The sequence below is a fragment of the Nerophis ophidion genome, linkage group LG02 (genome assembly GCF_033978795.1).
Source record: "Nerophis ophidion isolate RoL-2023_Sa linkage group LG02, RoL_Noph_v1.0, whole genome shotgun sequence".
Classification (NCBI taxonomy): domain Eukaryota; kingdom Metazoa; phylum Chordata; class Actinopteri; order Syngnathiformes; family Syngnathidae; genus Nerophis; species Nerophis ophidion.
Window position 1 is genome coordinate 64606944 of NC_084612.1, and position 24907 is coordinate 64631850.

General features: G+C 39.4%; 1 protein-coding gene across 2 annotated transcripts in view; it reads right to left on the minus strand.

Annotated features, from left to right (window-relative positions):
- Positions 1-1274: 1274 nt before the first annotated feature.
- The window catches only part of errfi1a (ERBB receptor feedback inhibitor 1a), a 41952-nt gene continuing 18319 nt past the window's right edge, over positions 1275-24907 (minus strand). For both annotated transcript variants that reach the window (XM_061888511.1, XM_061888520.1), the window contains 3 exons: positions 21822-22030; positions 21665-21747; positions 1275-5188 (listed from right to left, as the gene is read on the minus strand). In XM_061888511.1, the coding sequence (XP_061744495.1) occupies positions 4152-5188; positions 21665-21747; positions 21822-21973 (1272 nt within the window). In that variant the 5' untranslated portion in view covers positions 21974-22030 and the 3' untranslated portion in view covers positions 1275-4151. The remainder of the gene's footprint in view (positions 5189-21664; positions 21748-21821; positions 22031-24907) is intronic.

A 24907-nucleotide genomic window follows, 5' to 3' on the forward strand; every position in this document is an offset into this window, starting at 1 on the left:
GCCTCAAACAGTCAGACTCCAAACTCCACCAGGCCAAGACCAAAGAGCTGTCGAAGGACACCAAGAAAATAATTGTAGACCTGCACCAGACTGGGAAGAGTGAATCTACAATAAGCAAGCAGCTCGGTGTGAAAAAATCAACTGTGGTAGCGATTATCAGAAAACGGAAGACATACAAGACCACCGATAATCTCCCTCGATCTGGGGCTCCACGCAAGATCTCATCCCGTGGGGTCAAAATGATCATGAGAAAGGTGAGCAAAAATCCCAGAACCACACAGGGGGGACCTGGTGAATGACCTGCAGAGAGCTGGGACCTAAGTAACAAAGGTTACCATCAGTAACACACTACGCCGACAGGGAATCAAATCCTGCAGTGCCAGGCGTGTCCCCCTGCTTAAGCCAGTGCATGTCCAGGCCCGTCTGAAGTTTGCCAGAGAGCACATGGGAGAATGTCATGCGGTCAGATGGAACCCAAATAGAACTTTTTGGTATAAACTCAACTCGTCGTGTTTGGAGGAAGAAGAATACTGAGTTGCATCCTAAGAACACCATACCTACTGTGAAGCATGGGGGTGGAAACATCATGCTTTGGGGATGTTTTTCTGCTAAGGGGACAGGACGATTGATCCGTGTTAAGGAAAGAATGAATGGGGCCATGTATCGTGAGATTTTGAGCCAAAACCTCCTTCCATCAGTGAGAGCTTTGAATGGTTGACCAAATTCTTAATTTCCATCTTATTTTACAAGAAAATTCTTTAAAATTCCTACAATGTGAATTCCTGGATTTTTTTTTCATATTCTGTCTCTCACAGTTGAAGTGTACCTATGATGAAAATTACAGACCTCTGTCATCATTTTAAGTGGGAGAACTTGCACAATCGGTGGCTGACTAAATACTTTTTTGCCCCACTGTATATATATATATATATATATATATATATATACATATATATATATACATACTGTTATAATAATAACAAAGATTAAAAATCATTATAAAAAAATATAAAAATAATTTAAAAATGACCTGTTTTATATTTACATAGTATGTATATATTATTAATGTTGTAAATACAAATCTTTATATATCTAGAAAGGATGGTCCTCAAGAGGTAGACATTTTTCAGAGGTCCCAAGAAGGTCGGAACTACAAGAAAGTGTGTGTGTGTGTGTTTGTGTGTGTGTGTGTGTGTGTGTGTGTGTGTGTGTGTATGTGTTTGATAAAACAGGCCGAGCAGACTTCATTTTGACACATTTTAACAGCCAGAGAATTCATAAATAAAGTTTATTTCTTTGCAAAAAAAAGACTACAAACGGAATAGTTAAATACTGTACACAGCATACGAGACTCTCCCAGTGCATGTCTTCACCACAGCAGAGATTATTACTTGTTTTTTTTTATTTGTTTTTTACTCCTCTTCACTTCTTCGCCGTCCTTTCATAAGACCGTTCAATACCTTTAAGATTAAATAGTACCAGTGTGTGATGTAAACATTATTGTCGTCGGGACTTTTTAAGTCGGGAGCGAAGGGGGGGAAAAGAACACAACACAAAGTAGACTTCAATTGACCTTTAGTGAGCCCAAAGTGAACTTCAACACGTGTGCTACATTTACAACTTGGCTGAGCAACAACTCTAATAAAAAATACAATTCAAAAAAGATCCATTTTTCTTTTTTTCTTGTTTCTTTTTTTTTTTTTTTCCTCTCGGCTGCCAGCAGCCAAAGTCTGTCAGACCACACCCACTGCAATCATGTAAGGCAGGAATGTACGAGAACAGGAAAGTCTGTGACAACGCTCCCCGTGTGGCTTTAAGACCATGCACACAACATGACATCTGTCACTGCTGTGCAGCAGACGATAACAAAAAAAAAAAAAAAAAAAAAAAAAAGGCGGACTAGGTGAAATAGAGGATTGGATCTGGAGGGAGGTAGAACTTCACAGCTTGACCACGACATTAAAAACACACATTTCAGTAAGGATGCATTCACTCGGGCCACCTCCGCACGCACACAAAGTAACAAATACAGTCACCTCACACTCGACGTCGCCCCTTTCACACAGCGGGCTTCTTTTCTTTCCGGTTTGTCATTCTCTATAAACGCTCCTCAAAGTCGCCCTGCAAATGACCGAGACCACATGGACCGTAAATTCTAGAACTGTGTAAGAAAGCAGGATCCTCTTGAGTTTTCCAAATCTCGACAGCCCCTTTTACACAAACTGTGAAAGCCGCCATCATTCTGCGTTTTTGCGGGTTGACTTAGGAGTAGTAGAGTCAGAAGATATGTTGCTGTGTAAAAGCGCAAAGTGGCGGAAATATCTTGTTTTTGCCTAAAAAGCAAAAGCCAGATCCTCTGATGTGTCGATTCACAGCCCCTTTTACACAGACTGCCTTTTTTTTGGTGTGTAGCTATGTGAAAGCGCACTCACACAAATATCTTGATTTGCTAGGTTCTGCGTGAAAAGCAAAAATCCAATATTTTGTTATGCCTATGATGTGTCAATTCGCGGGATCGCTACAGCCTCTTTCACACAGCCTGGAAAAGCCACCAGCTTTCTGCCTGGGCTTCTCCGGTTTGCGATTCTCCACAAACAGTCCTCAAAGTCGCCCTGCAAATGTGCCGGCCAGAGCCGTGACCGAGACCACATGGACCGTAAATTCACTCGGACTAGAACTGTGTAAAAAAGCAGGATCCTCTTGAGTTTTCCAAATCTCGACAGCCCCTTTTACACAAACTGTGAAAGCCGCCATCATTCTGCGTTTTTGCGGGTTGACTTTGGAGTAGTAGAATCAGAAGATGTGTTGCTGTGTGAAAGCGCACAGTCGCGGAAATATCTTAGCCAGATCCTCTGATGTGTCGATTCACAGCCCCTTTTACACAGACTGCCTTTTTTTTGGGTTGCCGGGGTGTGTTACTATGTGAAAGCGCACTCACACAAATATCTTGATTTGCTAGGTTCTGCATGAAAAGCAAAAATCCATTATTTTGTTATGCCTATGATGTGTCAATTCGCAGGATCTCTACAGCCTCTTTCACACAGCCTGGAAAAGCCACCATCTTTCTGCCTGGAATTCTTTCCAGTTTGCTCTTCTCTACAAACGGTCCTCAAAGTCGCCCTGCAAATGTGCCGGCCAGAGCCGTGACCGAGACCACATGGACCGTAAATTCACTCGGACTAGAACTGTGTAAAAAAGGCAGGATCCTCTTGAATTTTCCAAATCTCGACAGCCCCTTATACACAAACTGTGAAAGCCGCCATCATTCTGCGTTTTTGCGGGTTGACTTTGGAGTAGTAGAATCAGAAGATGTGTTGCTGTGTGAAAGCGCACAGTCGCGGAAATATCTTGTTTTTGCGTAATCTGTGTGAAAAGCACAACTCTGATGCGACTATTTTAAAGAATCTGTGTGAAAGGCACTCCTCCGATGCGGCTATTTCAGAGAATCTGTGTGAAAGAGATGTCTTTTGGCTACTGTGATGTCTGCCACGGCTCTGAGGCGTTTGTTTTACAGGGTCTGTGTGAGAGGACGCTACGGCAGCTGCACTTGACACATGCCGAGCTACGAGCGTTTGACATATCATTAAACAAAAAATCAAAAGGTGTCGTATCGATTAAAAAACATACAGTAGCTCTTTGTCTGCTAGAATCCTTCATTTGACCCTACAATCTTCATATCTGAGGGATGGGCTTTGAGCTGAGGGTAATTTAACTATTTTATTTTTTTCCATGACTTTCCGAGTTGCGACTGATTCCAATAGCGCCTCTGCTGGTTGCGGCCGAGTACTGCACTCCACCTTGCCTTAATTGATTGGATTAATGAGCAATCAATTACCTCGTCCATCCCTACTTGATAGACTAGGTGTCACATTGTGTCCCTGGTGAGGCACAAAAGCAGCGTTTTCAAGCCCCGACACTGAACATACTGAACTTCCTCAACCTTCCAGACGCTAAAACACTGAACTGTGGGAGGTTCAAGGCCCGCTTGCACCTTTCACACCGTACTGCCAACATGACACCAAACACAGGGTCGAAAGCGCCGAACGCAACCTCCGGGGCGATGGCGCTCACCGCTAGCAGTAAACCGGATACCCGGGGTACCCTGGTGTCGTACAATACATAACGGCTTCAAACAAAAAATGAGCAGCAGTTCAAACTAGATCCACGTGTGCTTTCCTCCTCGTGTGGCAGTCCCACTCCGAGTCCGATACGTCCGTCTTGCCAGCCAACGGACTTCCCATAGCCTGCAGTAGCTTTTCCGGGCAAGGGTAGGCCACAAAGTTGGTCCGTTCCGGCAGAAGGTAGTAGTGAGTGTTGCTGTCCTTGTTCCCCTGGTTGTCTATGATAGGCAGGATGCAAGGGGAGCCCTCGCTGTTCTGTCTCTGTAAACCCCGACTGACGTAGTTTTTGTCCGGTGCAAAGCTTTGGGTCGCGGGCATGACGCCGTTGAAGTACTTGGGGAGGCCGGGGGTGCGGAAGGGCTCCCTCGGGGGCAGCTTGGGCGGTCGGTCCTCGTCGCTGTACGCCCCGGACGACACCTCGGCTGACCAGCGGCGAGGGTCCGCCGCCTTGCTTGTCCGCGGCGGGACGGGGGGAGGAACCACCGACCTGTCCGCGGTGTAGTGGCAGGGGAGGCGCAGTTGAGAGTGTTTGTATCCGGCCGGTCCAGATTGAGTACGCCGTAGTTTCCTCTGAGTTCTGTCCTGTGGTCTCTGACAGACCACTTGCTGCTCCTGACTCACTTCCAGCTGCGGGGGCTGCGCCGGAGGCAGCACCTGCTGGGGCACGGGGCGTTGCGGCGCGACGGGTCCATCGTAGTAAGCGAGGTTGTCCTGCCCGCAGTCCCTGAAGCTCCTTCGACCGGAAACCCCGTGTCGAAAATGTTTGGAATACTGATGTGATACCAGGCAGCAGCTCTCGTCCGCACTGGGAAAAAATTCCACCTCGTTGTCCATGGCCTGCCCGGCTGACATGTTCCTGTGCGGCGGGATGGGGGGGAGGGGCTTGGAGCACCTGTCGGGGGTCTGCGGCGGACTGCTACACACAGAGAGCCTTTGGAATGAGGGGACCACCTGGTCGTCATCGGCCGGACTTGGGGTGGAGGGTTCGGAGGCGCAGGACAGGGAGAGGTGGGAAGGCCGGGACGTCTTGGGAGGTAACTTCTGCGTGCTGTGGCTGTGTTTGTGTCCTGGAAGTGGAACCACAAGCACATGTTAGCAATGGCGGACATCCACTCACAAGCCACTACATTGGGTACAGTGGGGCAAAAAAGTATTTAGTCAGCCACCGATTGTGCGAGTTCTCCCACTTAAAATTATGACAGAGGTCTGTAATTTTCATCATAGGTAAACTTCAACTGTGAGAGACAGAATGTGAAATAAAAATCCAGGATTTCACATTGTAGGAATTTTAAAAAATGTATTTGTAAATTATGGTGGAAAATAAGTATTTAGTCAACCATTTAAAGCTCTCACTGATGGAAGGAGGTTTTGGCTCAAAATCTCACGATACATGGCCCCATTCATTCTTTCCTTAACACGGATCAATCGTCCTGTCCCCTTAGCAGAAAAACAGCCCCAAAGCATGATGTTTCCACCCCCATGCTTCACAGTAGGTATGGTCTTCTTGGGATGCAACTCAGTATTCTTCTTCCTCCAAACACGACAAGTTGAGTTTATAGCAAAAAGTTCTATTTTGGTTTCATCTGACCACATGTCATTCTCCCATGTGCTCTCTGGCAAACTTCACACAGGCCTGGACATGCACTGGCTTAAGCATGGGGACACGTCTGGCACTGCAGGATTTGATTCCCTGTCGACGTAGTGTGTTACAGATGGTAACCTTTGTTACTTAGGTCCCAGCTCTCTGCAGGTCATTCACCAGGTCCCCCCAGTATTGTTCTTCCTCCAAACACGAGTTGAGTTTTTCTCCAAAAAGTTCTATTTTGGTTTTATCTGACCACATGACATTCTCCCAATCCTCTGCTGTATCATCCATGTATCCATTTTGGTATAAACTCAACTCGTCGTGTTTGGAGGAAGAAGAATACTGAGTTGCATCCCAAGAACACCATACCTACTGTGAAGCATGGGGGTGGAAACATCATGCTTTGGGGATGTTTTTCTGCTAAGGGGACAGGATGATTGATCCGTGTTAAGGAAAGAATGAATGGGGCCATGTATCGTGAGATTTTTAGCCAAAACCTCCTTCCATCCGTGAGAGCTTTGAATGGTTGACCAAATACTTATTTTCCACCATCATTTACAAATAAATTATTTAAAATTCCTACAATGTGAATTCCTGGATTTTTTTTTCACATTCTGTCTCTCACAGTTGAAGTGTACCTATGATGAAAATTACAGACCTCTGTCATCATTTTAAGTGGGAGAACTTGCACAATCGGTGGTTGACTAAATACTTTTTTGCCCCTTTTTTATTGGCATTCAAATTTGAACTTTACAGTACAGATAAGAACAACATTTTGTTGCATTAGCTTATGGTAGAGCAGGATAAAATATTTATAACGCTTCATTTTGATGATAATACATCATTACACAAGTTTGGCACGTCACATAATTTTATATGGCCCGCAAACCCACGGAAATAATACTTTTCTTACTAAATGCATTTGTTCTTTCCATTTGGACAGTTAAAAAAATGCATGAAATTGCATAACGTTTAAACTTTATATTATTAAGTATGGCATCAAATATGACATTATCATGATTTCCATTTTTACTAAAAAAATGGATAGATGTTGATAGTCCAACTCATACTGACTGGTATACACAAGCTATGGAAATTATATCAGTAGAAACAAATGCATTTAGTTTAGATTTAATGAGTCATATATTGGAATATGGGTTTCATTATTTAAATTAGTTTTAACTATTAAATGAACCTAAAATATGACTTATTTTCTTTATTTTTAATAGAGATGATAATGTCAATTAGGGATTTTTAATCACTGCTATGTTGGAATTCTTATTTATATTGATACTGTTATTATTATTGTATTATTAATTTTGCCTGACTTCTTTTGGACTGTTTTGTGTCATGTCTGTGTGTCCTCTCAATTGCAATTCTGAATATTGCTGGGCCTGGTTTGGTTTTGGAATTCCATCCATCCGTTTTCTACCACGTGTCCCTAAGGAGTCGCGAGGGGTGCTATAGCCTATTTCAGCTACATTCCGGCGGAAGGCGGCTTACACCCTGGACATGTCGCCACCTCATCGCAGGGCCAACGGTTTTGGAATTGGAATTGTATTATCATGGTTTTCCATCCATCCATTTTCTACCGCTTTTCATTTTTGGGGTCGCGAGGGGTGCTGGAGCCTATCTCTGATGTATTCGGGACGGAAGGCGGTGTACACCCTGGACAAGTCGCCATCTTATCACAGGGCCAACGGTTTTGGAATTGGAATTGTATTATTATGGTATTCCATCCATCCATTTTCTACTGCTTTTCCTTTTTGGGATCGCGGAGGGTGCTGGGGCCTATCTCAGATGCATTCTGGGCGGAAGGCGGGTACACCCTGGACAAGTCGCCATCTTATCACAGGGCCAACGGTTTTGGAATTGGAATTGTATTATTATGGTATTCCATCCATACATTTCCTACCGCTTTTCCTTTTCGGGGTTTCGAGGGGTGCTGGAGCCTATTTCAGATGCATTCGGGACGGAAGGCGGGGTACACCCTGGACAAGTCTCCACCTCATTGCAGGGCCAATGGTTTTGGAATTGGAATTGTATTATTATGGTATTATTGTGTATTATTTTGTTGGATTGATTATTAAAAAAATAAAATTTATAATAAATGTTTTTTTTGGATAAAAATAAATACTTAAATAATAATATATTTAAATACTTGACGTATCTTCAAAGCAAGTTATTGTGTATTATTTTGTTGGATTGATTATTAAAAAAATAAAATTTATAATAAATGTTTTTTTTGTTTTTTGGGGATAAAAATAAATACTTAAATAATAATATATTTAAATACTTGACGTATCTTCAAAGCAAGTTGTCCATCAAATTGTACTCTGTAAACATGGCAATAGATTTTACAGTAAAATTTTAGGTGTTTTTTTTTAGTATATTACTGTAAATTTTAAAATATTCTTCCACTGTTTTTTGAGATAGGCGCCAGCGCCCCTGGCGACCCCAAAAAGGGAATAAGCGGTAGAAAATGGATGGATGGACGGATGTTTTTAAGGTACAATTGTAGTCGATTTTAAGGTGCATTGCTGTAAATATAAAACGCTGCCACCATTTTTTTTAGGGTAGAAAACTCCCAGCTTAGTTGCCAGAGTTTTAAAATACAATAGTAAATTTTTTCTTTTTACTGTAATACGTCATAGAAACCCTGCGATGAGGTGGCGACTTGTCCAGCACCCCCCGTGACCCCAAAAAAAGCGACAAGGGGTAGAAAATGGATGGGATGATTGGATGTTTTGAAAAACACTGCATATTTTACCATAACATGTTGATAACTGAGTTCTTTACTGTGATGTATTCAGATTTCTCTCTAAAAAGTGTATGTAAAAAATATATACAATAATCAAATGCATAGGCAAATGTAATTGTTGTTGGCGACTAAAAGCTGCCTTCGGAGGACATCCATAACTGCGATGTGGCCTTCAATGAAAACGAGTGTTGACATCCCTGCATTATTACGTAGTAATTTACATACAAAGAGCTGTTTCTAACCAATGCAAACGACTAGTTTCTATACTAAGAGTTGTATACAGCAGGGGTGTCAAACACACGGCCTGCAGGCTGGATTAGGCCCGCGAACAGGTTTTATCTGGCCCACGGGAGGAGATTGTGCAGTAAAAAAATGAGCCAAAATTTTTGAACGAAAGAAACTGATGTTCTAAATGTGTCCACTAGATGTCGCAATAGCAATTATTTGTATCTTTGTGGATGATGCTACATATGTAAAAAAAAATATTAGTGCAGAATTATTCATTCAGAAAGTATAAATAACGACAAATAAATGTAGGATACTATTAATCGCTACAAGGCCCCTTTTCTGTAGCTCTGGAACACTCTGCCCCCCCATATTCCAACTGCTCCCACAGTGGAGTGTTTTAATTCTCAACTTAAGACCCATTTTTATTCTCTGGCTTTTAACACTGCGTGAGTTGTGTGGTCCTCTGTTGCCCTCTGTGTTTTAAAATGTTGGTTTCTATTTACTGTTTTAAAATCATTTTTAATCATATTTATTTTATATTGTTTTTATATTGGTTTTATATGTATTTATTTTTATTTTTTGTTTTTACTCAGTTATTGGTGGAGCTCAGGATAGTATTTGAATGTTGTTTTTAATATTGTTGTGCAGCATTTTGGAAACATTTTGTTGTTTAAATGTGCTATATAAATAAAGTGGATTGGATTGAATTGGATTGGATAAAAGTGTAAAAAAAACAAAAAAAAACAACAACATTAGGATTTGTACATTTTCAGAATGTGCTTGTTCTATTTTCAAACAAAGACAACAATCTGAAGTTGTCTTTGTTTTTAAGTTATCGTGCAGTGATTTTACCAGTCCGGCCCATTTGGGAGTTGATTTTTCTCCATGTGACCCAGCCACCCCCCCCCCCATCCAAAATGAGCTTGACACCCCCGGTATAGAGTAAACCCTTGTTAATCGCAGTTAATTGGCCCCTCCGTAGTAAATTAATTTCCACAGTCGGAATTAGTCATTATTTGTTTTCATTATAAGTGCATAAAAATCTAAACAAGTTTTTGAACATTGTGAGTGTCTTTACAGGTTTAAAAGTAGGACCTGAGGCTGAAATAATCAGTTGTAACGATACTCCGGCAAAGACATGCACCTGGGGATAGGTTGATTGGCAATACTAAATTAGCCCTAGTGTGTGAATGTGAGTGTGGATGTTGTCTGTCTATCTGTGTTGGCCCTGCGATGAGGTGGCGACTTGTCCAGGGTGTACCCCGCCTTCCGCCCGATAATAGCTGAGATAGGCGCCAGCGCCCCCCGTGACCCCAAAAGGGAATAAGCGGTAGAAAATGGATGGATGGATAAAACCTGCCATTGCAATCTACCAGTTGTGTCACTGATACTGACATGTTTTTTGTTTTGTTTTGGACTTTGTCTAAAAGAGGGGCCATCTTGTCTTAAATATAATTTATTTACACTGTGATGCTGGCAAATGGTCGATAAAATTAACAGCTAATGTAACCAGAGTTGTTTATATTATTATATTGTGGAGAGGCGACAGTGAGGCAGGGCACATAGGAGCCTAGCCCAAGATGGCGGCGAGGAGGCGTGGATGGCGGGCGAGCGGCGAGGCGGGGCGCGCTGGGAGTGACGCCGCAATCGTGATCAGTAGGGCTGCGAATCTTTGGGTGTCCCACGATTCGATTCAATATCGATTCTTGGGGTCGTGATTCGATTATAAATCGATTTTTTTGATTCCATGCGATTCTCGATTCAAAAACTATATTTTTCCGATTCATAACGATTCTGTATTAATTCAATACATAGGATTTCCACATTATCTACCCCAGTCTGCTGACATGCTGGCAGAGTAGTAGATTTTTTTTAAAAGCTTTTATAATTGTAAAGGACAATGTTTTATCAACTGATTGCAATAATGTAAATTTGTTTTAACTATTAAACGAACCAAAAATATGACTTATTTTATCTTTGTGAAAACATTGGACACAGTGTGTTGTCGAGCTTATGAAATGTGATGCAAGTGTAAGCCACTGTGACACTATTATTTTTTATTATTTTTATAAATGTCTAATGATAATGTCAATGAGGGATTTTTAATCACTGCTATGATGAAATTATAACTAATATTGATACTGTTGTTGATAATATTCATTTTTGTTTCACTACTTTTGGTTTGTTCTGTGTCGTGTCTGTTTATTGCAGTTCTTAGTGTTGCTGGGTCAGGTTTGGCTTTGGAATTGAATTGCATTGTTATGGTATTGCTGTGCATTGTTTTGTGGGATTGATTAAAAAATATATATATTTAAATCGATGTTTTAAAAAATGAGAATCGATTCTGAATCGCACAACGTGAGTATCGCGATTCAAATTCAAATCGATTTTTTCCCACACCCCCAGTGTTCAGGTACGCCTCCTCGCCGCCATCTTGGTCCGGCGTGCTCCGCCTCTCCACATATATGTACAATATTGGCCCTGTGATGAGGTGGCGACTTGTCCAGGGTGTACCCTGCCTTCCGCCCGAATGCAGCTGAGATAGGCTCCAGCACCCCCTGCCACTCCAAAAGGGACAAGCAGGTAGAAAATGGATAGGTGGATGGATACTGATTAAATCGACCTCATCTAGAGGCCATTATTTCTTTAGAGTTGCTATTCTCAGCTGATTTTGTCATTTTTATGATTGAAAATGCTTAATTTAGGCCAAAACTACATAGAATATGCTTTAGAAAAATATCAGAGTGAAGCAGCAAACTTGGAAGCGCAATGTGGCGAGGGACGACTGGAGTCATCGCACATGGTCAGTGACTAATTGACAATTAATTGCAAAGGCGTTTGGCTTAATGGTGGCCACTTTTTTTTTGTGTGTACCAATCACGGTGATTCGGCTAAACACCCTAAAGTTAGATCGGGTGCCTTTTAGAGCACGTTGAGGCGGGGTAGAAATTTCCGGTCAATTCATGGTATGAGATTCAAACTTTGGGGTTAATAACAGCACCGCCACCTGGTGTATTTTGCCAGTTTGTCACTCTTTTGTGACAGACTTGATTGACAAAAAATACCTTTTTAAGACACCCCATTTTGTAACTACTGGTTAAATAAATAAATAATAATGTAAGCCCTGCGATGAGGTGGCGACTTGTCCTTCCGCCCGATTGTAGCTAAGATAGGCGCCAGCGCCCCCCGCGACCCCAAAAGGGAAAAAGCGGTAGAAAATGGATGGATGGATAATGTAAGCCGCATATTACAAAAAAATTTAAACTGCAGACAATTACAGTAATACCACTCCACAACATTTAAACATTTAAACGGCGACATGATTACTGTGTCTGGGGTTTCTTTTACAGTCGTACCTTACTTTTGTACACCCCACTTTGATGTACACACATACAAACAATCTTAGGTGTTCGTGATTAAGCCTGCGTGCTTTTTTTTTCTCATCGAGTGGGACCGCAAAATAAGCCGCCATGGGGCCAAAGACAGTTGCGAGTGCAAACACATCGATACAGAAACACTATTGAATTTGAGTAAGAAGTCATCGTAAAATATAAAAGTGGCGTCCGTGTGGATCTTCCCTCCTCCTCTACGCTCTTAAGCACCTTAGTTAAGTAAAAGTTACTCTAAATAATCATTTATACATTTTATTTATCAGTATTTCAAATAGCTTTCTGCATGGAAAACGATAATTATGTTGTTTTTACGTTCATATTTTTGGATGTGACTGGATTTTTTTTAAAATTGAAATTGCATATTTTCTTTTGGGAAAATTGTAACTCCTTTTCTACGATTTTTCAAATGGGTTAAGCCGAGGTACACGGTTTTTCGGCTCCCAGATTTAGTTAAATATAAATATTAGAAAAACAGCTCTCAGTACAATGTGACATTTAGCTGGAATCGTGGTGTGATTTTTGTTCTCTCGTGGATGCAGTCGGAGAATGGACACAGCGTGAAGGTAGGAATGATGATTTATTTAACACTAACAAAATAAACTAGGAACAGAAAACACTTGCACAAAGGCACTAGAAACAAAACCAACAGAACTAGCATGGGAGCTAGAAAGAACTAAGGACGCTAGCATGTGAGCTAGGGAAAAAACAATGGAATAGCGTGGAAGCTAACAAGTACCAAAAGTCTTTTTACCACGATCGGGCATAGCGACGTCACCTGTTGCATTGAAAGCAAATTGAGACTGCGAGACCGAATGACAAACAAGGGCAGGCTTAAATAGCGACAGAATTTGGGAGGCATGTGCGCGTCAAAAACACAAGGCAGGTGACAATAATATGTAGCTATGACAGCGGAACAAAACAGGAAGTGCCACCAGGAACTAAGGAAGTCAAAAACCAAACAGGAGGTGATATACAAACAGAACAAAACCAGAATATGCCATGATCCAAGCCGCGGATCATGACAGCACAGACATTATCTTGGTATGTGTCTTTGCTTGCACCTATTTGCCTTATGTTTTAATTATTGTATGTTTAATTTATATAATTTAATGTATTTTATTTGTATTCACTTATTTGTATTTATTTATTTATTTATTTACCCTGATTAAATTTTTTTATATTTTGGGAGTATCTTGTTTGTTGGGGGGGAAAGGAAACACTTGATATGTACTCACATTAGAGTAACATGTATTTGCCATAAAATCTCAATTTTGAAAAAACATAATATAGTTTTGATTATGTTTATAAAGCGCTTTTGTATTCATCAAACACATCCGCACGTTAATTTTAAAACATTTTAGCAGCAGATTCCCCAAAACACTCTTTTTATCATTATCTTTTTTTAAAAATAATACATTTAAAAAAACATGTTTTTAGGCCATCTTTGGAAAACGTTTCATTATAATTATTTTACCAAATAATATATTGCGAGAATCAGCTAGAATCGAGAATCGTGTTGAATCGAGAATCAATACTGAATCGAATCATCACCCCAGGAATCAGAATTGGAACAAATTACCCAAACATTTGCCCTCCTAGTCCAATCATACAGGAACAGGGAAAACTTTACTACATCAACTTTATTTTATTTTAAAATAGATGTGAGCGTTGGTTATAAAAGTTTTAATTGTACTCTTAACAGTTGGGTGCACACCATCACGTCGCCTGTGCTCGTGACTTCCATGCTAATGACCAAACCACTTGTGTTTATTGTGTGCGGGGACACTTTGGTCGTTTCATCCTTTCAGATTAAACAACACATAACTTTCCACTATAGCATTCAAGACGTCGTCATTCCCGTCACCCACACACATCGAACCACGCTATTGTCACACCAATGCTGAGTCAGTATTCATTTTGCGCTTTTATTTTGATGTCGTGCTTTTTGGAGGACCTCTGTTTTTGTGGGTGATACATTCCGATTGGTCCCAAAACTCAACCGTGCAAAAACCAAATCATTTTTTTGCATAATTATTGATTTTATTCATTCAATTAATCTATTCAAAACATACCAAACTATACATGTTATAAAGATTGGTTATAGTTGTTCATGCAAAAAAACAATGTGAAATACAGTAAAACAGTAGTTCTTAACCTGGGTTCGATCAAACCCTAGGGCAGGGGTAGGGAACCTATGGCTCTAGAGCCAGATGTGGCTCTTTTGATGACTGCATCTGGCTCTCGGATAAATCTGAGCTGACACTGATTGACACGACAAGTAAGGAATAATCCCACTTGTAATCACAGTGTTAAAAATAACGTTCAAAATATAAAACATTCTCGTGCATTTTTAATCCATCCAACCGTTTTCCAACGCACCTATTCAAGAAGTTACATTAATGGTAAAAAGTGCTTTATTTATTATTGGTTAGTGTGGGGCTTGCCCACCTGGGGGTTCTTCACACCACTAAGCACCGACATGAGAGCCTGTTTCAGGTTTACAATATTGTTTTATTTTTCAATAAGTCTCTCAGTTGCTTTCCAGCAATTGTCTTTTTCTCTTTCGTTCTTGCTCGCACTCTGCTTATAACAGAGCGGCAGGTACGCACCTGTTGCTAATTTCGAGGCCGGTCCTGGCAACACCCCGCTTCGCTGCAGGCCCGCAGGCCACGACCCCTTACAGTTAGCTTCAGAATAACAATGTTATTACAAAGAATAAAATACCTACTATACTGTAGAAATGTTACTTAAAAATGCACGCGTTTAATTGTGTTCAGTGTTAAAAAAAAATATTATATGGCTCTTACGGAAACACATTTTAAAATGTTTGGCTTCTTGGCTCTCTCAGACAAAAAGGTTCCCGACCCCTGCCCTAGGGGTTCGGTGAGTCGACCTCAGGGGTTCGGCGGAGGTCAAAACACAGCCGACTCTTCGTGTGAATACGAACTTCTCCCTATCGGCGTAGTATGGATACGGAAACAGCTGACCAATTTGCAGGAATTACCATGAATTGATCAACGTGGACCCCGACTTAAACAAGTTGAAAAACTTATTCGGGTGTTAACATTTAGTGGTCAATTGTACGGAATATGTACTGAACTGTGCAATCTACTAATAAAAGTTTCAAACAATCAATCAATCAAAAACAGGTGTTTAATTTGTTGTGAGTTTATGCACTGTCTTGTTTTTGTTTTTCGAACAAGGTGATGTTCATGCACCGTTCATTTTGTGCACCAGTAAAAAAAAAAACATGGTAACACTTTAGTATGGGGAATATACTCACCATTAATTAGTTGCTTATTAACATGCAAATTAGTAACATATTGACTCTTAACTAGCCATTAAGTATCAATCAATCAATCAATGTTTACTTATATAGCCCTAAATCACTAGTGTCTCAAAGGGCTGCACAAACCACCATGACATCCTCAGTAGGCCCATATAAGGGCAATGAAAACTCACACCCAGTGGGACATTGGTGACAATAATGACCCAGTGGGACGTCAGTGACAATGATGACTATGAGAACCTTAGAGAGGAGGAAAGCAATGGATGTCGAGCGGATCTAACATGATACTGTGAAAGTTCAATCCACAATGGATACAACACAGTCGCGAGAGTCCAGTCCAAAGAGGATCCAAGACACAGCACTAATTAATGCCTTATTATAACTCTAACCCTCTAACCCTGATCCTAGCCCTAACTAAATAACTCAAAATTAAGTCTTTATTACTGAGAATATGTTCCACTAATGCGGGGGTCGGCAACCCGCGGCTCTGGAGCCGCATGCGGCTCTTTGGCGCCGCCCTAGTGGCTCTCTGGAGCTTTTTCAAAAATATATAAACAATGGAAAAAGATGAGGGGAAAAAAAAACATTTTTTGTTTTAATATGGTTTCTGTAGGACAAGCATGACACAAACCTCCCCAATTGTTATAAAGCACACTGTTTGTATTAAACATGCTTCATTGATTCGAGTATTTGGCGAGCGCCATTTTGTCCTACTAATTTTGGCGGTCCTTGAACTCACCGTAGTTTGTTTACATGTATAACTTTCTCCGACTTTCTAAGACGAGTTTTATGCCACTTCTTTTGTCCACCAAACTTTTAATGTTGTGCATAAATGCACAAAAGTGAGTTTTGTTGATGTTATTGACTTGTGTGGAGTGCTAATCAGACATATTTGGTCACTGCATGACTGCAAGCTAATTGATGCTAACATGCGGTTTAGGCTAGCTGTATGTACATATTGCATCATTATGCCTCATTTGTAGCTATATTTGAGCTCATTTAGTTTCCTTTAAGTCCTCATAATTCAATTTATATCTCATGAAACACTATCTGTATGTAATATGGCTTTTAATTTTTTGCGGCTCGAGACAGATTTGTTTTTGTAATTTTGGTCTTTCAACATTTTGTGTTGCCGTCCCCTGCCCTAGTGTCCATATAACTCTAAATTAAGTCTTTGTTACTTAGAATATGTTCCCCATACTAAAGTGTTACCAAAAACATATAACTTTGTCTCGAATTTAATAAAAAAAACAGTTTATTTTTCACTAAAGAAGGGTTCGGTGAATGCGAATATGAAACTGGTGGGGTTCGGTACCTCCAACAGGGTTAAGAACCACTGTACTACAATGACAAATGAAACTGAATCTGAACCCCACCTTTTGTTTTTCTTCCTTGAATTAAAGGCCTACTGAAATGAGATTTTTTTATTCAAACGGGGATAGCAGGTCCATTCTACGTGTCATACTTGATCATTTTGCGATATTGCCATATTTTTGCTGAAAGGATTTAGTAGAGAACATCGACGATAAAGTTCGCAACTTTTGGTCGCTAATAAAAAAGTCTTGCCTGTACCGGAAGTAACAGACGTCACGGGTTGTGGAGGTCCTTACATCCTCACATTGTTTACAATCATGGCCACCAGCAGCGAGAGCGATTCGGACTCAGAAAGCGACGATTTTCCGATAATTTGGGCGAGGATGAAAGATTTGTGGATGAGGATAATGAGAGTAAAGGACTAGAAAAAAAAAGACAGCGCAGTGGGAGCGATTCAGATGTTATTAGACACATTTACTAGGATAATTCTGGAAAATCCCGTATCTGATTATTGTGTCACTAGTGTTGTAGTGAGATTATATAGTACCTGAAAGTCGGAGGGGTGTGGCCACGGGTATGGTGACCGCCAGTGTCGCTGAGGGAAGCCACGAAGGAGGCAAGAGAGTCGCAGCTGCCTCTTTTTACACGAGGAACGACGCAAGCTTTGCTCATGTCTACGGTAAGAGCCTACTTATTACCACAATTTTCTCACCGAAACCTGCCGGTTGACATGTGGTCGGGAACCATGTTCGCTTGACCGCTCTGTTCAATAGCAAAGCTTCACCTTCGGGAATTTTAAACAAGGAAACACCGGCTGTGTTTGTGTTGCTAAAGGCAGCTGCAATATACCGCTAAGCACCTACATAATTCTTCTTTGACTGATCCATTATTAATTGAAGAAATTGCAAAAGATTTAGAAACACAGATGTCCAGAATACTGTGTAATTATGTGATTAAAGCAGACTACTTCTAGCTGGGATCGGGCTGTAAAAAAATGTCCTCTACAATCCGAGACGTCACGCGCACGTCATACCGACGTTTTCAAAAGGATACTTCGCGCGAAATTTAAAATTGCAATTTAGTAAACTAAAAAGGCCGTATTGGCATGTGTTGCAATGTTAATATTTCCTCATTGAGATATAAACTATTATATTGCGTGGTCGGTAGTAGTGGGTTTCAGTGGGCCTTTAAAGATAATTTAGTCTTAGATAAACCTAACGTAGGTGTTTTCGTTAACATTGAAGACAATTTAGTCCGTGCGAACCTAACGTACGTGTTTTCGTTAACATTGAAGTCAATTTAGTCTTTGATGAACTCTAAATTGGCCCTAGTGTGTGAATGTGAGTGTGAATGTTGTCTGTCTATCTGTGTTGGCCCCTCGATGAGGTGGCGACTTGTCTAGGGTGTACACCGCCTTCTGCCCGAATGCAGCTGAGATAGGCTCCAGCACCCCCCGCCACTCTAAAAGGGACAAGCGGTAGAAAATGGATGGATGGATGAATTCAATAGTGTTTTTCATATTATTTATCAAAGTGCTGGCAGATGCAACTTTCTTTGCGCCATGGTGGATTATTTAGAAAAAAAACCCCACAAAACTGAGACACCTACATGGGGGATTCTTTGTTTGTGCACTTGACTCCAAAAAATTATAGGCGGACAATCAGACTACTTCGTTACATGCAATGTTTGGATGCAACCAAACTTTATTTATAGAATCAAACATATTAATAATCATCGATTAGGTGCCTTTGCAAACATCTAAAACGATGCACAAATACAAATAATAGCCTGCTACCCAAGAATGTACAATAATTCTTCCGAATAAAAGAGGAGAAATATAACCTTAAAGAAAAATGTTCCTTAAAACATTTGAATGCACGTACAACACTTAAAACCTTTAGTATATTAGCATGGGGAATTAATTATGGAATGTATTTAAGTAAAGACGTCAGATAATTTAATAAAATGATCCAATTCAAGAAACTGTTCAAACTATTTATAGAATCAAAAATATTGAGATTCAATGATTTGGTGCATTTGCAAACATCTCAATCTGTGCACAAATACAAATTATAACCTGCTACCCAAGAATGTACAATAATTCTTCAATAATTATTGGATTAAGTATACAAGTCAGACAATGTAATAACATTATACAATTTAAGAAACTGTTCAAATTCAAAGTATTTACTTAGACTTGGACTTCCTTTATTGTCATTCAAATTTGAACTTTACAGTACAGATCAGAACAATATTTATTCAAATTCATTGTAGTGCAGGATAAAAGATCAATAAGGTGCAGGTATAATTAGATTTACTGTACAGATAAATATATTGCACTTTTGAATATGCATCCACGTTTACCAAGTACAAAGACAAAGAATCCTGATAAACATCTTGAACATTATCGGAAAAAATTGATCATCTCATTAGGTGAATCACAACTTAAATATGTATTCATGAGAACTTAATATTTATTATTATATAATTATATTACTTTATAGTATATATGTATCGTATATTTATTGTTACGTTTTGAATGCATGTCTGCGATGGTTGTGTTCTCTCGGATTCAGAACAAAAATATAGACGCGTAGCCAAAAAACTCAAAGAGTCACCAAGGGTGAACAGCGAGAAAGTCGGTAACAAGGAAAAACACTTTAAACGTGGTGAAAACAAGATTACACCTAAATGTCGTGTGGACAGTGGAGAGGGGAGTGATTAACCAAAACAGCTGGTGGAAACACTAAACAAGGGCAGGTGTGGAGAATTAGTGTCCATGGAAACCAAAAGTGAAGGAAAGGAACGATGGTAGAGAACGGAGAAAGACTAAAACTGATTTTTAAAACGGATCAGCCACGTCAGCGTCCAAAATCTGGCCTGCAGGAAGTCCCAAGTTAAAATAAAAACAATTAAAAAAAGTAATTATTATTATTTTAAATTGTTTTTTAATCTGTTTTTTCTAATCGATTTTCTACCGCTTGTTACTCTCGGAGTTTCCTATCATATTGTCAAAAAATGCATTTTCCCATTGATAACGTGACATCATCACGCTCGGGATACACACACATATATATATATATATATATATATATATATATATATATATATATATATATATATATATATATATATATATATATATATATATATATATATGTGCATTTTCCCATCGATAACGTGACATTTGTTTTTGCCCAATGCGGCCCCCCGAGTCAAAAAGTTTGGGGACCCATGGACTAAAACATAGGAAAAAAGCTACTAAACATAAATCAAGCCATGACCCGGGAAACGGATCATGACATTTATTTATTTATATTAATTTGTGTTAAAAATCCGAACCGCAGAAACTACCATGATAAAAAAAAAAAAGAAAAGTAAAGGTTTTATTATCATTAAGATTTTTTTTTAATCCGTCCTTTCTGATCCATTTTTTACCGCTTGTTACTCTCGGTGTCTCCGAGACGCTCAGGCAAATCGTATTGTTTAAAAATGCAATTTCCTTTGATAACGCGACATCATCGCGCTTGGAACATATATATATATATATATATATATATATATGTATATATATATATTTATATATATATATATATATATATACAGGCTGGCCCCCGGACAATTTTTTTTAACCCAATGCGGCCCCCGAGTCATCAAGTTTGGGGACCCCGAGACTAAAACATAGGAAAAAAGCTCCAAAACATAAATCAAGCCATGACCCAGGCAACGGATCATGACATGTATCTATTTATCCAAATTGTGTTAAAAATCCAACCCGCGGAAACTCCCAAGCTAAAAAATTTAATAAAAATAGTTTTATTATTATTTTAATTTTTTTTTTTTTTCAATCTGTTCTTTCTAATCTATTTTCTACCGTTTGTTACTCTCGGTGTCTCCTAGCCGCTCTGGCAAATTATATTGTCTAAAAATGCATTTTCCATTGATAAAGTGACATCATCGCGCTCGGAATATAAATAGTGTATACAGCCCGACCCCCGGCCAATTTTTTTTCACCCAATGCGGCCCCCGAGTCATAAAGTTTGAGGAATAAAACAGGAAAAAAACTACTAAACATAAATCAAGTCATGACCCGGGCAACGGCTCATGACTTTTATTTATTCATCTAAATTGTGTTAAAAATCCGGCCCACAGAAACTCCCAAGCTAAAAATTTAAAAAAAAGTTTTTATTATTATTATATTTTTTTTATTTTTTTTAATCCGTCCTTTCTGATCCATTTTCTATAGCTTGTTGCTCTCGGTGTCTCCTAGCCGCTCAGGCAAATCATATTGTCTAAAAATGCATTTTCCATTGATAACACGACATCAACACGCTCTGAATACATATATACTGTATACAGCCTGGCCCCCGGCCAATTTTTTTCAACCCAATGCGGCCCCAGTGTCAAAAAGCTTGGGGACCCCTGGACTAAAACATAGGAAAAAAGCTACCAAACAAAAATCAAGCCATGACCTGGACACTGGATCATGACATGTATTTATTTATCTAAATTGTGTTACAAATCGGGCACAGGAAGTGTACAAATGTGTTGGCAATTGTTATGAAAATATAACGGAGGGAAATTAAAAAAGCTCTGCTTCTTCCTACTCCTTTTCGTTCATGCTGTAATGACAAACTGGAAAAATGTGATGTACCTTATTATGTTCGAAATAAACTAAAACCAAAACATAATGTGAAAAACTGGGAAAACTTTATAGTAGTATTGCATCTTTAAAGCCTTAGCTTTCTATTTATGTATTTGTTATGTATTTATTATTCTATATATCTATTTATTTATGTGCCACTAGAACAATTTGTCTGAATAGGCTCATAGTATTGTGTTAAATACAAACAAGTTCACTCTACTTTTTTTTAATCCATGTCCCTAATTTTTTTTTTTTTTTTTTTTTTTTTCTGTTGGGGAGCCAATGCAGAATACAAAACAATGCAGCCTTTGTTGTTTCCCGACACTTACTCTCGTAACTTAGAGTTGGCGGACCCTTCTGCTGCCCATGAGAGCTGGGATCTGCGTGTGCAGATTTCAGATTAAAGTAGAAGCTGTCGAGGATAAAACACATTACTACCACTCACATGAAACCATTCCATGCTCGCCAGTAAATCTGCACACTCACTCCAGCTCGTGGCGAAAGTTCCACGATGGTTTGGATCCGGCCATGCTGTGACGACAGTACCCGCCCCGCAGGAAGGGGTGTTCTACGGGAAAAGATGTCTCCTGGGCAGTCAGGCCCACTGTGGACATGCTCCAGGCACACTCGGGTCGCATCAAAGCCAGAAAACACTCAATTTGGGACAGCTGGCTACCACACTGCTCCTGGTGTACCTGTGGCGCAGTCAAGAAAAAACTTCATGAATATTAAGCCTGAAAGCAAAACAACAGACTAGCGGCCATGTTTGAATGGACAGGAGGTATCAATGCTTAACAGTCCTAGAGGCTAATTTTGAGCAATGAGCATGAGAATAATCTATCGTCTTCCTCCCTTGGGTGAAAATGATGGTCTTGTTCACACTGCAGGTCAATTCCGTTTTTTTTTTGCTCATAAGTCACCTGTATCGGATTTTTTCATGTCCATGTGATATATATGTACACAGTACAGGCCAAAGGTTTGAACACAGCTTCAAATTCAATGCATTTTCTTTATTTTCATGACCATACATACATACATACATACATCCATGTATGTATGTATGTATTACAGGCCAAAAGTTTGGCCTCCTTTCATTGTGATTACTTTATTTACATCAGTATTTACATTGTAGATTGTCACTGAAAGCATCACATGGGGAGTTATGTACTTAACAAAAAAGGTGAAATAACTGAAAGCATGTTTTATATTCTAGTTTCTTCAAAATAGCCACCCGTTGTTCTGATTGCTGTTTTGCACACTCTGGGCATTCTCTCGATGAGCTTCAAGAGGTAGTCACCTGAAAGGGTTTTCACTTTACAGGTGTCATAGTTTTGATGCCTTCAGTAACAATCTACATTGTAAATACTGATGTAAATAAAGTAATCACAATGAAAGGAGGCCAAACTTTTGGCCTGTAATACATACATACATACATACACATATATATATATATATATATATATATATATATATATATATATATATATATATACATATATATATATATATATATATATATATATACATATATATATATATATATATATATATATATATATATATATATATATATATATATATATATATATGCAATGTGTCCTCAATATGAACGCTCCCACGATCAGGTGGCTTTCATCTGATCAAAACGGCATCAAAAAGCGAACATAATTATACGCCAAAATACACGGTTAGTTAACAACGGAGCAGACAACAGGTGAAAAAAATATGTTTTGCTCGTCCACAGACACGCTCTTCAAGCAGATTTCGCAGCAAATTATCCCGTAAAACTGCGAGAGCCAAAATGCTTGTCCTTTTCCAAATTAATCTTCCACGCGCAATAATAAGCTTTGGAGAATGGCGACTTTGATTGCACAAAATCTTTGAAATTGCCACAAATGCACCATTACTGAGACCTTGGAAGCCATGTTTATTTCCGTAAACACAGCAGTGCGTACGACGTCATGTACGCATGCGGGTCAGATTGCATTCACATCAGAAAACGTTATTTTCTTTTTGTAATGTGAACAGCCACTAAAACAGATCGGATATGACAAAAAATCGGATTTGGATATTCGACCCTGCAGCATGAACATAGCCTATGACATCACGAAGGAAACCCTCTTTCTCATGGACATGCTATCGCCTCTGATTCGCGCCTAGCGCGATCAGTGCTTTTGAATTTTTTTCACTGTTTTGAACTTGCTTACAGTTTAATTTTTCTAGGGCACAGAGTAAAGTGAATGTTAATGTTTTATCTGTCTGTCTATGTCAAGATATAAACTACTACAATGTTAGCATTCAAGCTCGCAGCTATCCTGGTGTTGCGAACGTTTCCTGTCCAACTCCTTAATGCTACGTCAGGGGTCTTCAACATTTTCCAGGCCAATGAACCACCAAAATGATGGAGAATTAGAGCAGGGACCCTCAACCTGTATACGATTGTTAAACTAATCCTAAAAACGGTACCTTGTTATTGTGCAGTACAAACAAATAATACAGTATAGCACAACTAATAGCAAGCTGGCAACTAGTGGACTAATTGCTAGCTATCTTTAATGCTAAAACAAATATAATTACATAATTATTATATCCATGTTTTTATGTTAAACGTATTAGTAATGTACAGTGAGTAGAGTGGCCATGCCACTGCCATTTATATTATATTTAAGTATACTGCAGTGTTTTGGATCAATGTTAATGTCTATTTAAACGCATTTGTGCAAGAAAAATATAAAACTATATTTATAAAGGTTTTATCATCCAAAAATATCATGACACCCTGCAGTTCTTTTGCAGACCCTCTAGGACAGGGGTCAGCCATGCGGCTCTTTACGCCGCTCTAGTGGCTCTGAGGTGTGTGAAAATGGAAAAAGATGAAGTTGATGATGGTTTCTGTCGGACGACAAACATGACATCACATAATGGTTAGAAATCCCACTGTTTAGATTAAATATACTTCACTGATGAGAGTATTTGGCAAGCACTGTTGTGTCCTACTAATATCCTTATTTGTCTCATTTTGTCCACTAAACGTTTTATGCTGTGCGTAAATGCACAAAAGGGAAGCTGTGTTGATTTTATTGATACGCTGGAGTGCTAATCAGGCATATTCGGTCAATCCATGACTGCAAGCTAATCGATGCTAACATGCTATTTAGGCTAGCTGTATGTACATATTGCATAATTATGCCTCGCTTGTAGGTATATTAGAGCTCATTTACTTTTCTTTACTTATGTCCTCTGCGTATTTAATTTGTATTTGCATGTCTCATGACACATTATCTGTATGTAAGATTGGCTGCATTTCTCATGATCGTTTGTGTGCCATGTTGTTCCAGACCACATCAAAGATTGTAATAAATCCAATAGAAGAAGACAGCCTGCTGTTTCCTTTAACTTGGACACAAACATCTATATTTTTGGCCATTCTGAGCCAGTCATTTCTCCAGAAGTTATTTTTTCCTGTAAGAAGCCTCTGTTTTACTAATGATTTCCAATGCTGCAAAATTATGTAGAACAAAAATGAAAATACTACTTTTCTGTCAACGAAAATGTGCGTCGGCATTTGATAT